The sequence below is a fragment of the Crinia signifera genome, chromosome 4, assembly GCF_055691185.1.
Source record: "Crinia signifera chromosome 4, ASM5569118v1, whole genome shotgun sequence".
In the NCBI taxonomy this organism is placed as follows: domain Eukaryota; kingdom Metazoa; phylum Chordata; class Amphibia; order Anura; family Myobatrachidae; genus Crinia; species Crinia signifera.
Window position 1 is genome coordinate 309,684,309 of NC_139220.1, and position 22,571 is coordinate 309,706,879.

General features: G+C 44.6%; 1 protein-coding gene across 8 annotated transcripts in view; it reads left to right on the forward strand.

The window, feature by feature from the left end:
- LOC146075803 (uncharacterized) overlaps window positions 1-16,512 on the forward strand; it is a 249,158-nt gene extending 232,646 nt beyond the window's left edge. For 6 of the 8 annotated variants that reach the window (XM_083185417.1, XM_083185411.1, XM_083185416.1 and 3 more), the window contains 2 exons: window positions 5,342-5,473; window positions 14,599-16,512. In XM_083185417.1, coding sequence (XP_083041543.1) covers window positions 14,757-15,878 — 1,122 coding nt within the window. In that variant the 5' untranslated portion in view covers window positions 5,342-5,473; window positions 14,599-14,756 and the 3' untranslated portion in view covers window positions 15,879-16,512. The other 2 variants (XM_083185414.1, XR_014473633.1) reach the window with 2 other exon arrangements.
- Window positions 16,513-22,571: the final 6,059 nt, after the last annotated feature.

The window sequence follows — 22,571 nt, forward strand, 5'->3', positions numbered from 1 at the left end:
AAGTCTTAAATGTATACTCTTTCTATTTTTCCGCACCCTATACTTATGGTCACGAGATTTCTAGTTCTAGGGACGTGATACTACCTAAAGTTTAGGCTGCTCGGCTAGGAGTCCCTCCTATACGTTGTATTTGTTATTCCTCTTTGGGAACTGTGAAGTATTTTTTCATTATTATTTTGGAGCTCCTCTGATGCTCCTTCCATTGGATTACTACCCTCCAGTGGCAAAGACCTCTACACCCTGTCACATGCCTTTTACTCTGACATTTACACGCAACCCCCCAGGGACACTTCAGGTGAGACCTCTTTTGGGGAATCCATAACGACTCCCACTGTTCCTGAAGCGTTCATCCCTTCCCTTACAGCACCTTTCACTTCACAAGATGTGGAAACGGCTATTAAACACTTAAATCTGATGAATTCTCCTGGTCAGGATGGATTCACTGGTGAATATTACACAATTCTGTTAAGATTATTGGAACCCCTTCTATTGGTCTTTAATGCAATCCTCTCAACCTGTTTTACCCCCTCAATATTTCACAGATGCTATAATTAGATTATTACCTAAACCTGGTAGGGACCCACACTTACCCGGCTCTTATAGACCGAGCTCAAAGTACTGTACTAAGATCATATAAGTGTAACTTTCTGTACGTTTGCGTCATTACATGTCATATTTAAAGTGCAAAGTGCATGCCTAATTCCTAAATCTGCAATTGTGATCTTGCTGCATTTGGTGCATTTTACTAAGAAAGTGTATTTGACCATTCTGTAAAATACAGCATTTTTTTTTTTTTAAAGCATTTGAGCATGTATGGATTTAAACAACTGCATGTGAGATCTCAGGTCAAACAGGTCACGGTGCTGCACTATTTTAGTACCAGTGTGTGAATCGAGTGATGTCTCTCTGTGTTAAAGCATGTGACGTCTGTAGCATCTGCTCTTGCACGGAAGCTGAAGCTAGCTGAACATCATTCTTTAAGATCAAAGCGCTAAATTTGAAATTTTCCTTTTTTTTTGTTTTAAAGATCTGATCAGTATTTAATTTGTATGTTTCATTTGTTTTTGAAACCATTATGGGGGTTATTCTAGTTCATTCTTTCTGACAAAATCCTTCTTAGATGGACAAAACCATGTGCACTGTGGGTGGGGCAGATGTAACTTGTGCAGAGAGAATTAGATTTGGGTGGGGTTTTTCTTCAAAGTGAGATCTATATTGCAGTGTAAAATCATGCAGTCAGTATTTTCCCTGCACAGAAACAAAAAAAACTCACCCAAATCTAATTCTCTCTGCACATGTTACATCTGCCCCCCTGCAGTGCACATGGTTTTGTCCATCTAAGAAGGATTTTGTCAGAAAGAATGAACTAGAATAAACCCCTATGTGACAGTAACATTGTTTTTTTTTTCCTGTCTCCATAGTAGAAAGTTAAAAATACAATCTGACTGCAATCTCTGTTCTCAGAGTGAAAATTTTCATTACAGCTACATTAAGTTTATATATAAGATATTTCTTAATTTTTTTGGGTTATTGGTACTTGACTTTTTTCTTTAAAGCAACAAAATATGTTGATATATACGCACATACACTAACATACATTATGTGTGCATGTAATAAGAACTTAGTGTTGGGAACTTGATACTTCTTACTATGACAGCACTTGGAAGTTCAGTGGTATATTTTTAAACCATCATTAGTGTAATGACTTAGTATGCAAAAACAAAACACGTTTAATATTGTTAGTCATATGTGACTATGTTATCCTTTATAGCCTAATATGAACACTGATACCTTACTGGAACATTGTTACAAGCCACAGAATGGCTCATTCCTGTTTTGGTATTTTGTTTGTATGTCAATATAAGGGATCGTGAATTGAATGTATAGCTTAAATGTATATTCTAATTACAAAATGTCTTACGTCAGAGTCGACTAGAACTGCTGACAGAAGTGTTAAATATATTCTTCCATATATGAAGTTGTTATAAATAGATAGTTAGCATGTTCCTTATTTGTAAGAATACCTTCTATAGCTGTGGCCATAGTTAGGATATAAATTGGACTGGAAGCAGAGAGTGAGGAGGGGGCTGGGCTGACAGAGCTGCCAGTAGCTAGCTGATGGGACAAGCACACTTCCCAGGATAATCCATGAGGAGTATCGCTCACATCAGCTCAGCCCCCCATGTGGCATGTCTAATATAATATTTACTAATATAATCTTATCTGTCTGTATTTGAATAAACGAATCACATAATTAAGGAAAATGGAGTCTATAATAATTCCCGTTTCATCAGTTACCTTTCGCCTCCTATCCCATTATAGTGTTCATTCTAGCACCTGCCATATTTGAAAACCCATGCAGTTCCTCTTCCCTAAAAAGGAAAAGATGGCTGGAGTGCTATCAGGACCATCTACATTTTACCCGACTTGGACCAGCTTCCACCATACCTAACCTACTCTCCCCCTCCAGTCCATGGCCCTTATTCTGATCGGTGCGGATATATCCGCGTGCGTTCGGCCCGCCGATGTTTTGTGTCTGCGCATGTGCAGAGGCGTCTCTGCGCATGTGCGAGCGGGGCGTACGGCCAAATCCCGCATTATTTGTGAACACTCCGAACAGGGGGTGGAGAGGGGCGTGAAGGGCTATTTGGGCTCATTACCATATGCATACGCCCCGCGTTTCATGGGAGTTCCCATGAAAACGCTGGGCATACGTATGGTAATGCGGCCGTGACGCACGTGTAGGGGGCGGACATATGACATCGCCGGATGTCAGCTGCCCGCCCAGATCCCTGCTTTTGCACGGAAAAATGTCCGTGTGGTCTGAGGTTGCGGGTGCTGGTGGAGCACACGGTCCTGCATTCGATGGTCGCAGACCATCGAATGATGGGGGAGGTTCCCTTAGATGGAGGAGGCGTATTCCGTGAAAAATACACGTGCGGTCCGTTCGGACAGCTTCTTACCGCATACGGACGGAGTTGGCGATCCGTATGGAAGGCGGGGTTTCGCACGCACGGTCCTGGCCGCATAATCGGCTCCGGCCGCACCGATCAGAATAAGGGCCCATGTGACCAATTTGGATCCGACCATTTGGGTAACCACCACCTGTCTATTCCTGGGATAACAACCAAAAGGCAAGCTACCTTTCCAACTGGAATACAATAATGTAGGAGCTTTTGGTGATCAGTTGCACAGGAAGGGAGATGGATATCAGAATAATTTTTTAATTTATTCAATTGGCCCCCTCTGGTCAAGTTTATTCAGTTTCTATTAGATCCAGGGGTGTGCTCCCACCGACAATTTATTTAATGAGATTTTTACAGAAAAGAGAATGGATTGTCATATGGTGGTGCACCATTTATAGAAAAGAGTCATAAAATTTACCTTTTTATTATTTTTATTTTAAAAGTGAAGAACACGAAATATGACAAACAACAAATAACATTAACACAAGTGAAAACAGTGTGCTATTAAAAGGCACGTGCGAGTTCCCGGAGCAAATTCCCTCTATTCAATATTATCAATTACACTACTAACTTTCTCCTTCTTGACCTTTAAACAATTGTTTGAGGAGAGAAGTGTGTCAATCTTAAATAGGTTTGTGTTCTATATACAAATGTAACAGCCTGTCTGTTAGCTACTTGGATGCGGTGTTTGGTACTCAATTGGTTGAGATTGAATTAATTAGCTCAATTACCAGTTTATCTGGCGTGGTGCTGTTTGTATTATTTGTATATTGATAATACAATTGAGCTGTGTGTTATCACAGAAATGCAGTAATATCACTAATCGGTTACCCCTTTCCGTCTGAGGTCACTATTAAATTAGTGCTTACAGAGCGGGTTTTTAGGGTGATGCAGCACCTCTATTATATGTATGGGTTACTGCTAGTGAATCAATTCAATGCCCGGATAAACATTGCTACCTGGGCTAGGGTTATTAATTAAGCTGATGGTGTGGAGTTATTTCCTTACGCCGTTTATTGAGAATGTAGCTTATAGTTGCGGTCGCAGGGAGACTCTTTAACCAGTACAGCTTAAACCTGCCCTATATGGACGGTATGCAATGATTCCCCCAAAAGGAGAGGCTGGTGGTAACAGTAACAATAGTATCACAGGTACTAGGTAGAACTCCGTGCTGTCGACCTGATACTATGGTCGCGTACAGCTAGCGGGGAGCCGTCCGTTCTCCGTATAACAGGTAGCTATCGGCGCGCACTCCCTGTCCTAGGGACAAGTGCCGCAAACAGGATTTCAGTTGCCGTATGTCTTTGAGTCTAACCCTGTGCCACTGTCAGCTCGTACTGCTGCTGGTGTGGTCTTAGGGTGACTAGTGACAAGAGGCTGCTAATACATTAGAGTCCTGAAAAGGACTAATAAATACATTTCATAGAACACAAAAAAAGGGGGGTAGGGAATTGCTGGAGGAACGTGCGCACGGCTGGGTCGGCCGGCGTACGCTTCGTAGGTCTTCCTCAGGGCAACCAGTATAGGTGCCCAGGGTAGGCTTATAAGGCTTGTTCTGATTTGAATGGTCCAATAATCAGGTTCTTGGTCACAGAGGTCCCGCCCCTGCTACAGTTCACCTGTCATTTGAGGGTATATATCCCTTCAATTATTCCTTAATACGAATGTATATATCCTTAGTTAGTTCTTCAAATTATGGGTACATTATCCATGTATATGTGAATATTTTTAATGTTTGAAACAGCTTAAGACAGCTGAGATTGGCTTAATTAATGCATATATGTGTTCAATTAGTATCTTCTCTTGTTGGTTTCTGGGTAATAATGTTGGGCTTCAGTGCACCCATGTGTCCACATGGGATGTATGTCGACCAATACCAACAATAGAATATTACTCCAATGTTGGGCTCCAGTGCATCCATGTGTCAACATGAGATGCATGTCGACCAATACGTATAGGTGTTCAATCGTTTTCTGGGTTTTTTGAGTCATAGAATATTACAATATAAGGCTCCAGTGCATCCATGTGTCAACATGAGGGGCATGTCGACTAGTGCATTGAATGCTTGACATAATTCATGTTATTGCATTTCTATAGGTACCGTCGGGATCTGGTCCCGTGTATGTTAGTATATTGAGATGTATGTCGACCAATACCAAAATAGAATATTGCCCCAATGTTAGGCTCCAGTGCACCCATGTGTCAACATGAGATGCATGTCGACCAATACGTATAGGTGTTCAATCGTTTTCTGGGTTTTTGGAGTCATAGAATATTACAATATAAGGCTCCAGTGCATCCATGTGTCAACATGAGGGGCATGTCGACTAGTGCATTGAATGCTTGACATAATTCATGTTATTGCATTTCTATAGGTACCGTCGGGATCTACCTCACCCAGTCAGGTTTATGGACACCCTTGAAATACACTGGACACCATTTCTGGACTGAAACATATGGGGATCGACTATCTTCCAAGGGAAGCATTATAGGAACAAGCGGGACTGGTATAAGTATACAATTTATATTCCTTACAACCTTTCAGGTCCATAGCTCACAGCAAATCAAAGTAGTTTTTATATATGTATGGCTTATTCTGGAAATACATTCTCCATATGTATATTTCTCCCACATACAGCAGGGGACACTGCCTTTAACCATGGGGATTGGGATGTGATCTGGAGGAGCCGGCACTTTAAGAAATTTTGAACTGCTGGCTACTTCCCCTCCCATACCCCTCCAGTCTTTTGAAAAAGTGTCCGGAGGAGTCGCCCGGGTGTAGGTCTCTCAGAGACCGAAGACATTTTATTTATTTTTTGTATTTTATTTTATGGCAGTGTTTTCTTACTGCACATGTCCCTGGAGGGAGCCAGGTCGACACTGCATGCAGTGTTCCTCCTGGGCTCAGCCACCGGGGTGTACTCCCGGGGGCCCACCGCAGCTGCATGCAGCTTGCATACGGGTCCAGAGGCTACCACACACCTCCAGGGACGGGATGCTGGCGCCGTGTGGTCCTGGTCAGCCTAGATAGCTGACCAGGTAATGAGGCAGGCAGCAGGGAGTCGCGGGAGTGTTCTCCCTACAGTAACATAGCCGGCGGGCGTCTTACCCACTCACCGGAGACGCTCCTTGCTGTCGGTGTCAGGCGGTGAAAGCGCGCTGTCACTTTAAGGCAGAGGGGGCAAACCAGGAGGGCGGAGGCGGAAGTCAGTTCCCTGAAGGGGATCTGTGCCGGATTAGCTTCCTGTATTAGCAGGATGCAGGATCCCACATTGCCTGTTCTCTGCAGCAGCGGCAGCTCCTATTAAGGATACCTGCGCAGCAAAGCAAGCTTCCCCTAAAAACTTCAGGTACTGTGGTCTGGGGACGCTGGTGGTGGGAGGAATTCGGCTTAAGGCTGCTTTCCCCTTGTTCCACTTCCGACCCAGGTCAGTGTATACACTTGTGGGGGTCTGTGTGCACGGTTGTCTGCAGGTATGGCTGAGAGAAGTACCTCTAAAGCAGCCCTTCAATTATATACATACAAAAGATGCAAAGTCCAGTATACTCAGCATTTTAAGGGAGTAACTGTATGTGAGACTTGTTATGGGGCAGGTCAGTCCTCAAGAACAGCCCCGCAGCAGCAGCAGCAGCAACCATATGAATCCCTTACAGCTGTGCTGCCTAATTTAGCTGCAGAGCTGACAGCTTCTCGCAGGGAAAGGGAAGCACTGCATGCACAGATTAAAAAATGTAACCTCTGTTGAACCTCCATGGACTAGATCCTTGTTAAGGTCAGTGGATTCTCTAGCCAGGAATTTTCCTTCCTCATCTCCGGGTAATCCTTTTTCTCAGGAAGCTAAGAGAAGGGGTCCGGCTGCATTAGTGCAGTCAGATGATGCAGAAAAATTTTCTTCGGCAGAGGAGGGAGAATTTTTGGTGGAAGAGTTAGCAGAACCCTCCGTGGAGGAATATTCAGAAGAGGAATCTCATGGTATTGATGCCCTTATTAGAACTGTTAAGCAGACTTTGGATTTATCAGATCCAGAAGTCCCGGTTCCAAGGTCCATTTTCGGAAGGTCTCCAAAGCCGCAGGTATGTTTTCCGGAGTCTCCGGAATTAGATAGATTGTTATTGGAGGCCTGGCAGTCACCGGATAAAAAATTCCAGGTGTCTAGGAGATTTAGCGTTTTATATCCCTTTTCTCAGGAATCCAGGAATAAGTGGGAGTCTCCTCCTCCAGCGGATACCTCTGTTTCCAGATTGTCCATGCGTACCACCCTCCCCATTCCAGGGGCGGTGGCACTGAAAGAGGGTCCAGACCGCAGGTTGGAGGCCACTCTAAAATCCCTTTATTCCACTTCTGGGATTTTGCTACGGCCTGCTCTGGCAGGAGCCTGGGAGAGCAAGGCCGTGGAGAAATGGGCAGCTCAGCTTGTGGCAGGTCTTAATAATAATAGGCCCAGGGCGGAGTTGCTGCCTTTGGCAGAGTATATTCAGGATGCGGCTGGATATTTGGCAGGTGCAGCAACAGATACGGCAGCTTTGGGAGCCAGGATTTCGGCTTCCGCTGTTTTGGCCAGGCCATAACGGCTTCGATCCTGGCAGGCAGAGGCAGAGATTAAAAAAGCGGTAGAAGCTCTGCCTTTCAATGGTGAAGTTTTGTTTGGACCGGAGCTGGACAAACTGATTTCGCAAGCTACCGGTGGTTAATCGACTTTTCTGCCTTCCCTGGTGCCGGTTTCTAGGAGACCCTATGGAGGGCCATCCTTTCGGGCCTTTCGAGGAGCGTCAGGAGGCAGAGGTAGAGGAGCTTTTTCAGCCTTCAGAGGAAAGCGTGGCAGAGGAGCAGCCACATCAGTTCCTAGAGCTGCTACCTCACGCCGCCAGGAGCAAAAAGCTCCCGACAAGCCCGTGGCATGACGGGCTCCCCGACCACTTGAGAGGTGCCCAGGTGGGGGCAAGGCTGTTGGCTTTTGCGGAGGGATGGCGACAGACTTGCACAGATTCGTGGGCCCAGCAGGTGGTATCAAGAGGATACCAGCTGGAGTTCACAACTTTTCCTCCCTTTTTTTAACAGGTCTTCCGCTACTGGAGTTGAAGCGAGAAGCACTTCCGGCCTCAATACAGAAACTGTTACAATCAGGAGTAATTGTAACAGTACCAGTGGATCAAAGAGGACAGGGCTTTTATTCCAACCTTTTTTTGGTGCCCAAGCCGAATGGCACGTTCCGTCCAATCCTGAATTTAAAAGGATTGAACCACTTTATTATTTACCGCAGATTCAAAATCGAATCAGTACGGTCAGTGGTGGCAGGCCTCGAGCCAGGGGAGTTTCTCATGTCAATGGACACAAGAGATGCATACCTTCATGTTCCCATTTGGGAGCCGCATCATCAGTTTCTGCTGGAAGCGCATTTCCAGTTCCGAGCTCTCACCTTCGGCCTGTCATCTGCTCCTCAAATTTTTACAAAACTGATGGCATGCATGGTCGCGGCATTACGGCGACGGGGAGTTACAATCATTCCATACCTGGACGATCTTTTCCTCAAGGCTCCGTCCAGGGAGAGATTGATTTCGGATGCCTTCCTCACACATCAGTTTTTGATTCAGCATGGGTGGATAATCAATTTTCCCAAGTCCCAGTTAGAGCCGACTCAGAGACTGGTTTTTCTGGGTCTTCTCTTCGACACAGTACATCAACGTGTGTATCTCCCCGGAGACACGATTTCATCCCTCCAAGCCTTGGTGAGGCTGGTTCTGGAAACAAGACATCTTACAGCTCACCTATGCATAAGATTGTTGGGGAAGATGGTAGCATCTTTCGAAGCCCTTCAGTATGGAAGGTTCCGGTCCAGGACCTTTCAATTGGACATTCTTTCCCAATGGTCGGGGTGTCACCTTCAGATGCACAGGCGCATAAAACTAAAACCACACACATGACTGTCCTTGATGTGGTGGCTTTGTACGGATCATCTCTTGGAGGGGCGTCGATTTGGTATCACGGACTGGACAATAGTGACGACCGATGCCAGTCCTGGCAATTACTGATTTTAACCAAAATTATTAATTGTTCTCTCTGTGTGTCTTTGATGTAATTTCGTTGCTGCTCAGTTTTATATTGTGTAACAATGACAATAAATGTTATCTTATCTTATCAAAGGCTGTTTTTTCTTTAGCACGACTTCTTCAGTTTTTACAGTCAGGTTTCACATCAGGCCTAAGTCTAAGTACCTTAAAGTTCCAAGTGTCGGCCCTATCGATTTTTTTTTCACAGGCGTTTAGCTCTAATTCATAAAGTCCAGACCTTTTTGAAGGGGATCCTTCGGCTAAGGCCGCCTTTTTCGGCTCCCACGGAACCGTGGGACCTTTCTTTTGGTTCTAGAATTTCTACAGTCAGAACGGTTTGAGCCATTAGAGACTGTAGAATTACGGTATTTGACGTAGAAGACTCTCATGTTATTGGCTTTGGCTTCGGCTCGTAGAGTCTCAGACTTGGGTGCTTTGTCTTGCCGCTTGCCCTTTTTGGTTTTTCACACAGACAGGGCAGAACTAAGGACTCGCCAGGATTATCTGCCGAAGGTGGTATCAGCTTTCCACATCAACGAACCAATTGTGGTACCAGTCTTATCTGGAGAACTGGCATCTCTTGATGTCGTTCGAGCTCTTCGGTTGTATGTCACTCGTACGGATACAATCAGGAAATCGGACTCCTTATTTGTTCTTTATGAACCAGTAAAAAGAGGTTATCCAGCGTCTAAGGCGACATTAGCACGTTGGATTTGCCTGACTATTCGTGAGGCTTATATATTTTTTTCTCGCTCTATTCCAGCTGTAGTGTCAGCCCACTCCACGAGGTCAGTGGGGACTTCTTGGGCAGCCGCTAGAGGAGTGTCTCTGTCTCAGGTGTGCCAGGCGGCCACCTGGTCAGGGGCTAATACTTTCGTCAGATTTTACAAATTTGATGCTTTTGCTAGGCCGAAGGCCAATTTTGGCCGGGCCTTGTTACAGGGAGAGTAGCGCTGTCCCGCTCGTGGGGTTAGCTTTGGTACATCCCCATGGTTAAAGGCAGTGTCCCCTGCTGGATGTGGGAGAAAATAGGAATTTAGTACTCACCGATAATTCCATTTCTCCTAATCCACAGGGGACACTGCGCGCCCTCCCAGCGCTTCTGTTAGGATTATTATTATTTCTATTGTTTAGTTGTTAGTCCAGTGTGTATGAATGTAGTATATATCTTCACTGGTGATGGAATTCTGTATATGGCTGTTGGTTATTCTTCTCAGAGATTCCGGGGCTCCTTTCTGACACAGTTTTTTTAAAGTGCCGGCTCCTCCAGATCACATCCCAATCCCCATGGTTAAAGGCAGGGTCCCCTGTGGATTAGGAGAAACGGAATTATCGGTGAGTACAAAATTCCTATTTTTTTTCTGAATAGGTCTTTTCTTCACAACCTTCAATCTATTGTTTTTTAAAGTGTTGATCCAATTCAGGTTTTTTAATTCTTGTTGTGAATCAATTATTTTTTATCTTTGTGAAACCCAATTGATCTAACTAGTCAATTCATACAATTACATATAGCGCTCCACATACCATCTTTTTCTTTTTATGCCTTGTTTCTGAGGAGTGGCCGCCAAGTGTGAGCTGCTGGTCTAAGCAAACCACCTTATTGGCGCTCACTACTTGCTCGCCTTACGGTGTTTCTATCACAGGTCTGGTTTGCATATCAGTGCTGATATACAGACCACACTGTGCTAGAAGCACTGCAGCAGACAGCAACACCCCAGCCAGGGAAGAGGACCTGCATGGGTTTTCAAATATGGCGGGTGCTAGAATGAACACTACCATTATCCCGAGGTACCAGACAAGGCTGCCCGCTCTCTCCGCTCCTATTCTCACTGGCTATTGAGCCATTAGCCTTAGCACTGCACAATTCATGAATTTATAGGAATATCGGTCGCCCATCATGAACTTAAAATAGCGATTTGTGCTGACGATATGCTGCTCTTTATATCTGATCCTATAACCTCCATTCCTGCAATCCTAAGGCTCATAAATGCTTTTGGTTTGTTTTCTGGCTATAGCATCAATAATGACAAGTCTGAGCTCCTCCCATTGACCTCTGAGGCGGCTCCCTTTCTATCCTCCCACTCACCAACCACCCTCTCCATATTTAAACATAATATCTCTAAATTAAAATACCTGGGAATAAATATACCACCCAATTTATCATCCACTTATTCTCTTAATTACACCCCTGTCATACAAAAAGATCTACCCTCTTGGGGTCCTGGATGTCCTTCCCTATCTCGATTGGGCAGGGTTGCAGTTCTAAAAAGCATCATATACCCCAAGCTCTCCTCCCTCGTTCAAATGTTACCCTACTCTCTAACTAAAGCTGACTTAAGTCTCTGTGCCAAAATGTTTACTATATTTTTATGGGTAGGGGAAATACCACGCATCCCTTTGGCCAAACTCCACCTCCATTGCAGTAATGGAGGCCTAGCCGTCCCCAATATTCAGGCATTTACGAAAGCAGTGGCATTTAGATGCACATTATATTGGCTACATGCACGCTCCACCTAGGCTAATTATTCCATAGAACAGACTGTATATTCCCCTTATGATCTAAGAGCTTTATTACATACCCCCCGCCGCCCGATCTAACACTTTGTTCTGGGATACATATCTAGCATGGTGGTCTGTGAACAAAACATTGAAGAGAAACCCGTGCCCATACTAAATGTATTCCTTTCTGTGGCAACCCATGTTTCCCAGCGGCACTGGACAATGCGAAGTTCAGTCAATGGCAGGAGAGGGAAATTGCTTCTATCAAAGATGTCTTCGACGCAGGGGGAATTTTGTTGTCCTTTTCAGATCTCTCCAATAAATTTCAGATCCCTCATATGGATTTCTTTATGTACCTCCAAATGAGACACTATATACAATCATTGCCTAGACCCTAGCATTCAGACTGACACACTTTCGGCCCTAGTGGCACTGGTATCATTTGCTCCGTATAAAACGTGTTACTCTTACTTGGGATATAATGTCTGGTTATGAAACCAAGCTTTGGGTACGCCAATGGGAAATAGACTATACCACTCCAATAACACATTCAGGGGCAGATTTATTAAGCCTGGAGAAGAGATAAACTGGAGATAAAGCGGAGAAAAGGTAAAAGGAGATAAAGCACCAGCCAATCAGCTCCCAACTGTCTTTTTCAAACGCAGCTGATTGGCTGGTGCTTTATCTCCTTTTACCTTTTCTCCACTTTATCTCCAGTTTATCTCTTTCCAAGCTTAATAAATCTGCCCCTCAAGACTTAACCAAGAACTTCCATAATATCCATAAAGGGCTTTACTTGGCACAATTCACACACAGGGTGTGTATCTCGCCAGGTCAAAGGAAACATATGGTACCCACAGAGTCGGGTAAATGCCTGAAATGTGGAACCTCTAATGCAGGGGTAGCCAACTCCAATCTATGCGATTTATCATATGCAAACCTTGGCACATCAATTGCCTAATTGTGTGTCCCCATCCCGGGGAGCTGCAGGGGAAATCAGGTCTGACTTGTCCCTAGGACAAGTAGGACTAATGTATGGGAGCCTTTAGAACGTCAATCTACCCTCCCAGATGTGGAATTCAATGTTGTACGTTTCTACAAGAAATGGGGCCCACTTATAGACTCCCTAGATTCTACACAACAGCAGCAGATAATGTCTCTATTTGACTTTACAAGCTAGTCACTTTTGCGACGAATACCAGACGGCCAATATTATACCCCTTTCATATTACAGCTAAAACACGGTATATTTTAAATGGGTTTAAAAAGTTTCTAGCTGTAATATGAAAGGTCCAGAGAGTCCTACCCATTTCAAAGCCAATCCATTTGTAGTGTGAAAGGCTCTGAAACTGTATTTACAAGTCATGAGCAGGTCACAGAGTGTGATAGGCTATCTCTCTTGTGATCTCACCAGGCACAGGCAGGAAGTAATGGAAAGGACAGTTACCGGAGTAACCGTGGGGCGCCTGTGTAAGTTGCCTTTGCCAGCAGGAAGTAAGCAAAGGAGTTCAGTCTCAGTGCATACTGTGAGGAGAGAGGAGACTTTTTTTTACACCAGTGCATATGGAATGGGATTGTTTGGTCGACCATAAGCTGGTCAACACTCATTAGGTCGACATACATGAAGGTCAACCGGGGACTAGGTCAACAAGGGACTAGGTCGACACATGCATTATTATGGGTTTTCGACTGTTTTTTTTACCCGAATGTCGACATGGACACAATTTTAAGTGTACCGCATCCCCTCGCATGGCTCGCTGCACTCTCAATGCTTACACTTTTCTTCTACCACATGCCCTATCATGTTGGCACATGTCGGCTCACAAAACTCAAAAACCCATGTCGACCTTTTGATGTGTCGACCTAGACCCGTGTCGACCTTGCTGTATGTCAACCCAGCTGTGGCAACCTAATGACTGTCGACCGTATACTGTGCAGAGAGTTATTACTTTCATTTTCCCCATGACCTCCTTTTTATGCTGTAAAAACATCATATGTGAGCCTGTGTCCCAGAAATGTACATTTAAAATGACATCCACTGTATTCTATGGGTGAAATGGGTTGAATGTGAATCTCCTATGTCCCTCCACCTTCCTTCCCCTGCTTTCCTTTGTTGTCCCCCATATATTGTTTGATTAGTTGATATGTGTGTGTGTGTGTGCGCATATAGATACATGCATGCGTAGTATTTTATTACTGTGTTTCAGACTCTAATTTTTGACGGCTGATTTATTTGATAGCATGGTAAACCTACTTGCTTGGCCAAGATGTCTAACCATATAAGTGTGGAAATCACACATGTCTTGTTGTAAATCGATATGCTATTTATAGTATATGTCGTGTGCCTGGCTGTCTGTGAATTTATTTGCTACGCGCTGAATGTCTGTAATCACTTCGCTTTGGATTTGTGAAAAACTTTAATAAACCTATTTAAAGAAAAAAAAAAGGTACTTATGTAGTATCTGGGCTGCCGATTTTGTGATTGTATGCCTTACCTTAAGGCATACAATCAGATGCGATTCGATGCGATTTTGCATAGGATTCAATGTTAAGAAGGTCCTGTTCATTTCCCCACTATCCAAGTGGGCATAGAGTTGATTTTATATAGTGTGGCGAGCGCAGCGAGCCACCGAGCCCGAAGCGTGGCGAGCCCGAAGCGTGGCGAGCGGACGCATATTTCTTAAAAAGTATTCTGTGTCCCCTCGCGGGGCTCGCTATGCTCGCCACGCTTCGGGCTCGGTGGCTCGCTACGCTCGCCACAGGTTTATATCCAACTCCATGCCCACTTGGATAGTGGGGAAAGGAAAAGGACCCCTTTTTCCCATTGAATTCTATGTTAAAATGGACTCAGACCATTTTAACATTGAATCCTATGGAAAAATCTTGACCATCGCATCGCATACGATTTGGTCGCATGCGATGCGATCCGATCCGATTTCTAAATCGGACGCCCAGATACTACATAAGTACCAAAAAAATTTTTTAGCAAATATCTTTACCCCTGCTACTATAAAATGGTTTTATCCTGGTGTTTTTCATGCTTATAGGTAATAACATACTGTGTTTTGTTTGTTTCCTTTAACAGCTGAATTACTGAGCAGGATTCTCGCTACGAATAGAAGAGGAGGATTCGGAAAGGCGCCTTGTTCCCCGTTCTAAGCAACTAAAAGATATAATTTCTTCTTCTTGAGCCTTTGGAAGGTTCAAGAAAGCAGTTTTTATTTTCCGGATAGTTCTCATTACATGATGACTCTTACAAGAGAGAAATCACATCAGTGCTCTGTGTGTGACAAACGTTTTACCCATAAATCAGAGCTTCTCAGACATCAGAGGAGTCACACAGGAGAGAAACCATTTAGATGCTCAGAGTGCAGCCAGTGTTTTACCCAGAAGGGAACTCTCATCCGACATCAAATGAGTCACACAGGAGAGCAACCATTTAAATGCTCTGAATGCAGCCAGTGCTTTTTCCGGAAGTCCATACTCGTTAAACATCAGCGGATTCACACAGGAGAGAAACCATTTCCGTGTTCTGAATGTGCAAGTTGTTTTTCCCGGAAGTCCATTCTTGTTAAACATCAGAAGATTCACACTGGAGAGAAACCATTTCCGTGTTCTGAATGTAGCAAGTGTTTTGCCGAAATGCAACAACTCGTTTATCATCAGAAGATTCACAGCGGTGAGAGACAATTTGCATGTTCTGAATGCAGCAGATCTTTCATTGTGAGGCGAGATCTTACTCTTCATCAAAAGAGACACACAGGAGAGAAGCCATTTCCATGTTCTGAATGCAGCAAGGCTTTCATTGTGAGGCGAGCGCTTACTCTTCATCAAAGGAGTCACACAGGAGAGAAGCCATTTCCATGTTCCGAATGTAACAAGTGTTTTGCCATCAAGCAACATCTTGTTGTACATCAGAGGAGTCACACAGGAGAGAAACCATTTAAATGTTCTGAATGTAGCAAGTGTTTTGCTAGGAACTCACATCTGGTTATACATCAGAGGAGTCACACAGGAGAAAAACCATTTAAATGTTCTGAATGCAGCAAATGTTTTACCGTGAAAGCAAGTCTTATTTGTCATCAGAGGAGTCACACAGGATATAAACCATTTAAATGTTCTGAATGTACCAAGTGTTTTACCCAGAAGTCACATCTTGTTCTACATCAGAGGAGTCACACAGGAGAGAGACCATTTAAATGTTCTGCTTGTAGCAAGTGTTTTACCGTGAAAGCAAGTCTTACTTGTCATCAGAGGAGTCACACAGGAGAGAAACCATTTCCATGTTCTGAATGCAGCAAGTGTTTTGTCTCCAAGGGAAAACTTGTTGTTCATCAAAGGATTCACACGAGAGAGGTCTTATAAATGAATGTAGCAAGTGTTTTGCCTGGAAGAACTCTTATTATACATCTGAGGAGTCGCACAGGAGAGAAACCATTTAAATGCTCTGAATGCAGTAAGACTTTTTCCAAGAAGTCAAATCTTATACATCAGAAGAGTCACACAGGAGTGAAACCACTTGGGGGTCCTGAAGGCACAAAAAAGAGGACATTTATTAATCGCAGAATGAGTGTTTTTTGATGATTTGTTCATTATTGAATAAACTTGTATCGTGACCATGGACAAGATTCTGATTTGGAGGCATAGCATTAGAAAACAAGTAACTTTGCACCTGGATAAATTGTGTTGCAGTGATAAGGGAGCAAATGCAATTTTTTTTTTTTTTTTTGCATGTAGGGTAAATACTGTCTGCTTTTGCATGTAGCCCACAAATGTTGGACAACTTTATTTCTTTATACTGCAATTTCAGTAAGATTCCTAAATATAACTCTAGCTACACATTACATCTTCACATGCACTACAGCATGGTCTTAAGAAGGTGGAGTTGCTTTATTTTTTAGTGCAAAATGATTTTTATTATTATCATCAAAGTACATAAATAGTACAGAGCATGCTGCGGCAAACTATGAACACTAGATGTGTACTGTTAAAATGCAATAAGTGGAATAAATGTATAGAAATCAAGAAAAAAGTGAGAAAAAGAACGAGAGAGAAAATAAAATTGTAGGAAGAGAAAAAAAAGGAGAGGGAGAAGAGAAAGACAGACTAGGAGTGGGGGAGGATAGAGGGGGTAGGTCTGATTCCTATGTGGGATAAAATTGGTAGGGAAAGGAGGATAGTATCACCCAGTGGGACCCAAGGCAGGCCAAACTGGGCGTAGTTTAGTCTACTTCCAAACCAAAGGGAGCCGGGTCGAAAGGGTCCCTGTTCCTTAAGTGGGCTGAGGTGGGGATGCAACTATGGCCTTAAAAGTTTTCGAGTCTTTGAAGTCCATCCAGCGGAACCATGTGTCCCTGAATGTTACATAGGTATCTTCCGCAGAAGATACAATGTCTTCCATGTCCCTGTAAGAATCGTCTTTTGTAAGCCAGTCTCTAATTGTTGGAGGAGAGGAGGATCGCCAGCTCCCCGGAATGACTGATTTAGCCGCATTATTAAAGTGGCAAAGCAAGGATTTTTTGTATCTCGCGATCTGGGGAAGGAGGACAGGTGGAATAGCCAGAACAGTGGATCAGAGGGGACAGGTTCACCTAAGATGATAGCGGAGAGTTTCAGGACATCTGACCAAAATGGATGGAGGAGTGAGCATTGCCACCATATATCACTTTATTTGTATACTGTACTCCCTGGTGAGTAAATCCTATGCAATTAAGGGAGAACATGTATATTTTCATACTGTAGGTATTTTTTTTATTACACATTTCACTGTTTTATATTTCACTGATGTGGGTGAGGCAAGTTTTTTTGGTAATGGTGGCAAGCCTTAATGTCACAATGCTGACTCAGGACCCATTTATCATTCATTGTATCTTCAATGCGATCTGGCTTCATTTATTAGCATCCAGAATAACTGCAATATGCGATCTCGTTGGCCCCAGTTATTCATGAGCACATGATCTTGGGCTTCAATGTCCTCAGGGGTCCTACTGTTGATCAGGATGATGGCACAATGCCCACTTCTGTGGAGGGGTCTTACTTTACCCTCTGCTGGGGAGACCAATATCAGGAATGCTTCATATTCTATATATTTTCTAATCTGGTTCCATTGTATCCCCCCACAAAAATCTATGGGGGATGTGGCTGCTGCAGGAATGGTAGGATCATAGCAGGTTTCTCCTGGCCTCTCCTGTAAATAGCTGCAAATAGTGTTAAGTAAATGGTCACTTTAATGCAATAGAACATTACACTACAGTTGAATAGGCCTGCAGAATCTTGGACATTTTTTGGTATGCATTTTTTAATTTCATGAAGTTGCAAGTCTCCTGTGCCTGCAGTTCTGATCACCGTTACTTGCAGGTTGACTTCCTGATGCAGCAAGAAAACTGACAACCTTCTAATACAGGGCTGGGGAATTACGGCCCTCCAGATGTTGAGGAACTACACATCCCAGCATGCCTTGCATCAGTTTCTGCATGACCACATAGCAAAACTAATGCAAAGCTTCCTGGGATGTGTAGTTCCTCAACATCTGGAGGGCCTCAATTGCCCAGCCCTGTTCTAATATGTATCTGGATCGGAAGTCATTGCTCTCATCATTGTTCCTCCCCGCTCGCCACCTCCCCATCTGACCTATCCCCTCCCACCTTCTCCCCTTCCATTCTCCCTCTGTGCCCATCTCTTTAATCTTTCCTTCTCATCAGGTACTGTCCCCTCTGCATGCTCTTGTCTCTCCTGTTTTTAACAAAAACCCTTAATCCTAACTCGCTAACTATCGACCCATCTCTCCTCCCTTTTTGCCTCCAAACTCCTTTAGCATATTGTCAACAACCGCCTTACTGCCTTTCTTTCCTACCACTCCCTGCTTGCTCCATTCCAGTCTGGCTTCTGTTCTCTCCACTCCACTGTAATTGCTCTCAGAAAAGTCTGTAATGATTTTCATGCTGCCAAATCTAAAGGACACTACTCTCTACTTCTTCTTGACCTTTCTGCTGCTTTTGACACTGTGGACCATCCTCTCCTTCACTCCCTTGGTCTGCTTGATACTATTTTCTCCTGGCTTTCTTCCTACCTCCCTGACCGTTCCTTCTCTGTTTCCTGTCATTACTCCACCTCTCCTCCACTTCCAAAGAATGTAGGTGTCCCCCAAGGCTCTGTTCTTGGTCCTCTTCTTCTTTTCTCTCTGTACATCATCTCTCAGTGAGCTCATTCAACTTTGAATATCACCTCTATGATTATACTCAAATCTACCTCACCTCTCCACACCTCTACTCTGCTCTTCTCAGTCGTACAGGGTATTTCCAGCTGTCTCTTCGCTATATCTTCTTGGATTCCCCAGCGCTTTCTTAAACTAAGTCCCAGCATAGCACCTCATGTAAATAGGGTGTGCATTCTCAGACACACCCCTACCCATACGCTAATATTGTGTACACCTGAAGGTTGGGACTCCTTCAACTTAGAGTAGCACCCTGCCCACCTGATCTGAACATTAGTTCACCAGTTTGGTTCCTGGTAGTCACAGACTGCAAACTGTAGGCACAATGAAGGTAAGTCCTAAAAATGTACACTAATTGCTAGTCTTGGAGATGGATTTGGGGCGCGGCTCCCTTTGGATTGGTGTAGCCGAGTTGCTTTCGGGGTGGCGTACCCTAACATTTATTTAGCACTGTTTATTTTTCACTAATATACTTTCTAGCACTGCACTTTTTAACCTCTAGCTTTTGCTTCTTTCTTAACACACTTATAGTTTAGTTTTTCATTTGTGTGCTGCCCTGGGGGGACTGGCTTATTCTTGCCTTTTTGGGGTTCTGCGCCCCAGAATCTAACTTAGTATTAGGGACCCACCAGAAATGAGGTCACCGTGAAGCTGGTTGGTGGGCAAATATTTCTTGGCCAATGAATATACCAAGAACCTATATTATTGATTGATTAACAATATGGAGTGTGCATCTGCACCATGTGTTTTCCTTTCTTAAACTAAACCTGTCCAAGATTGAATTCATCTTCCAACCCTCCTGTGTAACTTAACCTTCCACAATATCACTATCGATGGTACAACTATCTCCTCTAGCCACCAAGTACACTGCCTTGTGTTATTCTTGATTGCTCTCTCGCCTTTAAACCACACATTCAGCACCTCCTCACAGTCTTGTCATTTCCACAAAAAAACTGCATTTAAGTCCATTGGACAACGTTGAGAAAAAATATTGGTACTTGTGTAGTTTCACGGCGCCAGCTTAAGCTACGTTTGCAGCTACGCTAATAGCGTATCCTGACGGCTGCCTGCGGCAGGCTAATCTACGTTATCAGCGTAGGCTGTCATCGTGAAACTACACAAGTAGCGGCAGCGTAAGCTACGTTATCAGCGTGTTATGTGTCCTCCCGACCTTTTCATACCCCCCACTATCCACGTCAGTGTGGAGTTTATTTTATATAGTGTGGCAAGCAGACGCAGTTCACCTTACATCTAATCCGCGGGGCTCACCACGCTTCGTGCTCGGTGAATCACTGCGCTCGCCACACTATAAAAACAACTCCATGCCGACATGGATAGTTGGGGTATGAAAAGGTTCGGAGGATGCGTAGCACGCTGATAACGTAGCTTACGCTGCCGCAACTTGTGTAGTTTCACGGGGCCAGCCTACGCTGATGACGTAGCTTACGCTGCCGGCGTGAAACTACACAAGTAAGCCAGCCAGGGACGCAACGCTACTTCTGACTGATTACGCTAACTACGCTGGTCGCGGGAACACTACACTGATTCTGACAGGTACGCTACGCTGACAGTATAAGCTGGCGCCGTGAAACTACACAAGTACCAAAATATTTTATATTATATTGCAGAGATGCAATTCATGTCTAAAATAGTACTGGACAATTTAACTGTATCCAGTCCAACTTAGCTGAGATATAACATTGTTTCCTTTAGCTATGTACAGTATAACATAATTGAACCCATGCATGCAGGAGATTTATAGACAGATGATCTAAATATCCATTAGACCAATTCTAGATCACAAATCACTCCTATTAACTTATTAAGACTTGATACTATATACACTAAAATAGAGAGCACATAATTGAAATGTAAATTTTGCACAATTTATAACGTGTTTTTCCCTTGTCACCAATGCTTTGCTTGCTTAAAGAAAATATTAATGAATCACTTTAACAATTAGGGCAGTATTCAATGAACATAATCGCGGCGTGCAGCGAATCCTGTTTAGGATTCGCTGCACTGTCACCGCGTTCCGGAGGGTTGGAGCCTTCGCTGTATCCCAGTATTCAATGCCGCAGGGGCTCGCTGCCCCTGAGGGCGAATCTTAATCCCTGTGGCATCCATCAGGGAGCCGGCGCCAGGCAGGGAGATGGAAGTCTCCCTGCCTGCCCCAGAATGTATGTGGAGGGGAGGAGGGCTCCCCAGTACCCAGGCAGCACAAGCTGCCCCCCGGGAGAGCCAGCAGGGGACCAGGTATTCACTGCTCCTGATCGTGCATATGTAATGATCGGGAGCAGTGAATATATGAATATTTAATGGGCTGCTCCCTGCCCCCTGCTGGCTGTTATGTGTAAAGAAAAAATAATATTTAATTAAATATATATTCATGTGCTATACGCACATGAATAAAAATAGCATGTCCCTTCACATAATAAAATTCCTGATTTTTTTACACCAAATGTAAAAAAACTAAAACTTTATTTTAAAAGTTCACATTCCACTTCACCATGAAAAGATGGCGATTTGGGGTGTGGCCTGGCCAGGAAAGAGGAAAGGGGGATCTGACTGGGAACGGCCGCGGAGTCGGGAGACCCGTTCTGTGGGTCTCTGTGGATTGCGGCCTAGTCTCCTTTCAAGCCGGGACCTCGATTAGGCAGCCCACCCGCCGCCGGAGCTCCGCATCGTGGATCGCTGGAAGACGGCTCAAGGGACAGAGCCCGGACATTGCCCACTCACCCAGCAGACCCCTGGTGCTGCAAGACCCCTCCACGACCTCCTAGGCCACTCACCTGGACGGTAAGCAGAGTCTGGGTCCCATGCAGAGTTGGCGGCGGCCATCTTGGATTGCAGGGACACCCGCAGAAGCGCTCCCACGCTACCCCCAGCCTCATCTTTGCAGCCCAGAAACTGGGTGCTCCCCTTGGGCTCCACAAGGCCCTGTGGGTGGCCTGGCACCTGCGGACAGGGTGCCCATCGCTGCAAGAGACAGGAGACAGCACGCAGTGGCCATATCGGTTGGGTCAGGCACATACAGCATAAATTATTGATAACTGAGTGCGGTGGCCATATTGGTTGGGGCAGAGGTAAGATATACCAGCCCTGTGCAGCAGGTAGCAGCACCAGCCCACTATACTTCACAGCTCCCCCTCCTGCTGCAGCCACACCTGGGCACTTTCACACACCACAGCCCAGAAGGTGATGTTTCTGTAAAGACCACAGAAGAGGAGAAGCGATACTCCATATACTTAGTGAAGATCTCCCCCCCTGACTGACACCCAATCCCTCTGAGGGGTACATACCCTGGGTATCTACACCCGCAGAGAGCGGGAGCCCATATAAGCATCTCTAATATCCCACTACTGTAAGCGTGTCATTGTTTCTCCTCTATTGGTGGACCAGAGCCCATACTGCAGAGAAGTGAGGCTGACTGCACTTCTTGTTGGGGTCACTTGATATGACAGGCTCAGTCGGAGGAAATAAGAAGTGTTTTGTAATTGGGAATACGGTACGTCCCACTCCCATGGACTGAATCTCCAACCTTTGCTACTATAACATGCATAAATTCCCCCACCTTCTCTCAGAATGAAGGGAATGACATAGTCTCGCCTCTGACAGCGGAGCCTTCTAACGTTAAGTTTTGAATAAGTGGAATCCTCTCATAGCCTAATAGGTCACTTAATATGCCATCTAATCGCAGCAAGACCCCAAAACCAAATCCTCAAATTGCCTTCTTCAAAACACCCTCCCAACACTCACGACCTAAAGACGTGGTCCTTCCTTCTACTCCCACAACTCCTCAATACACGTCCCCCATGGCCATCCCCGTGGCTTCATCTGTAGCA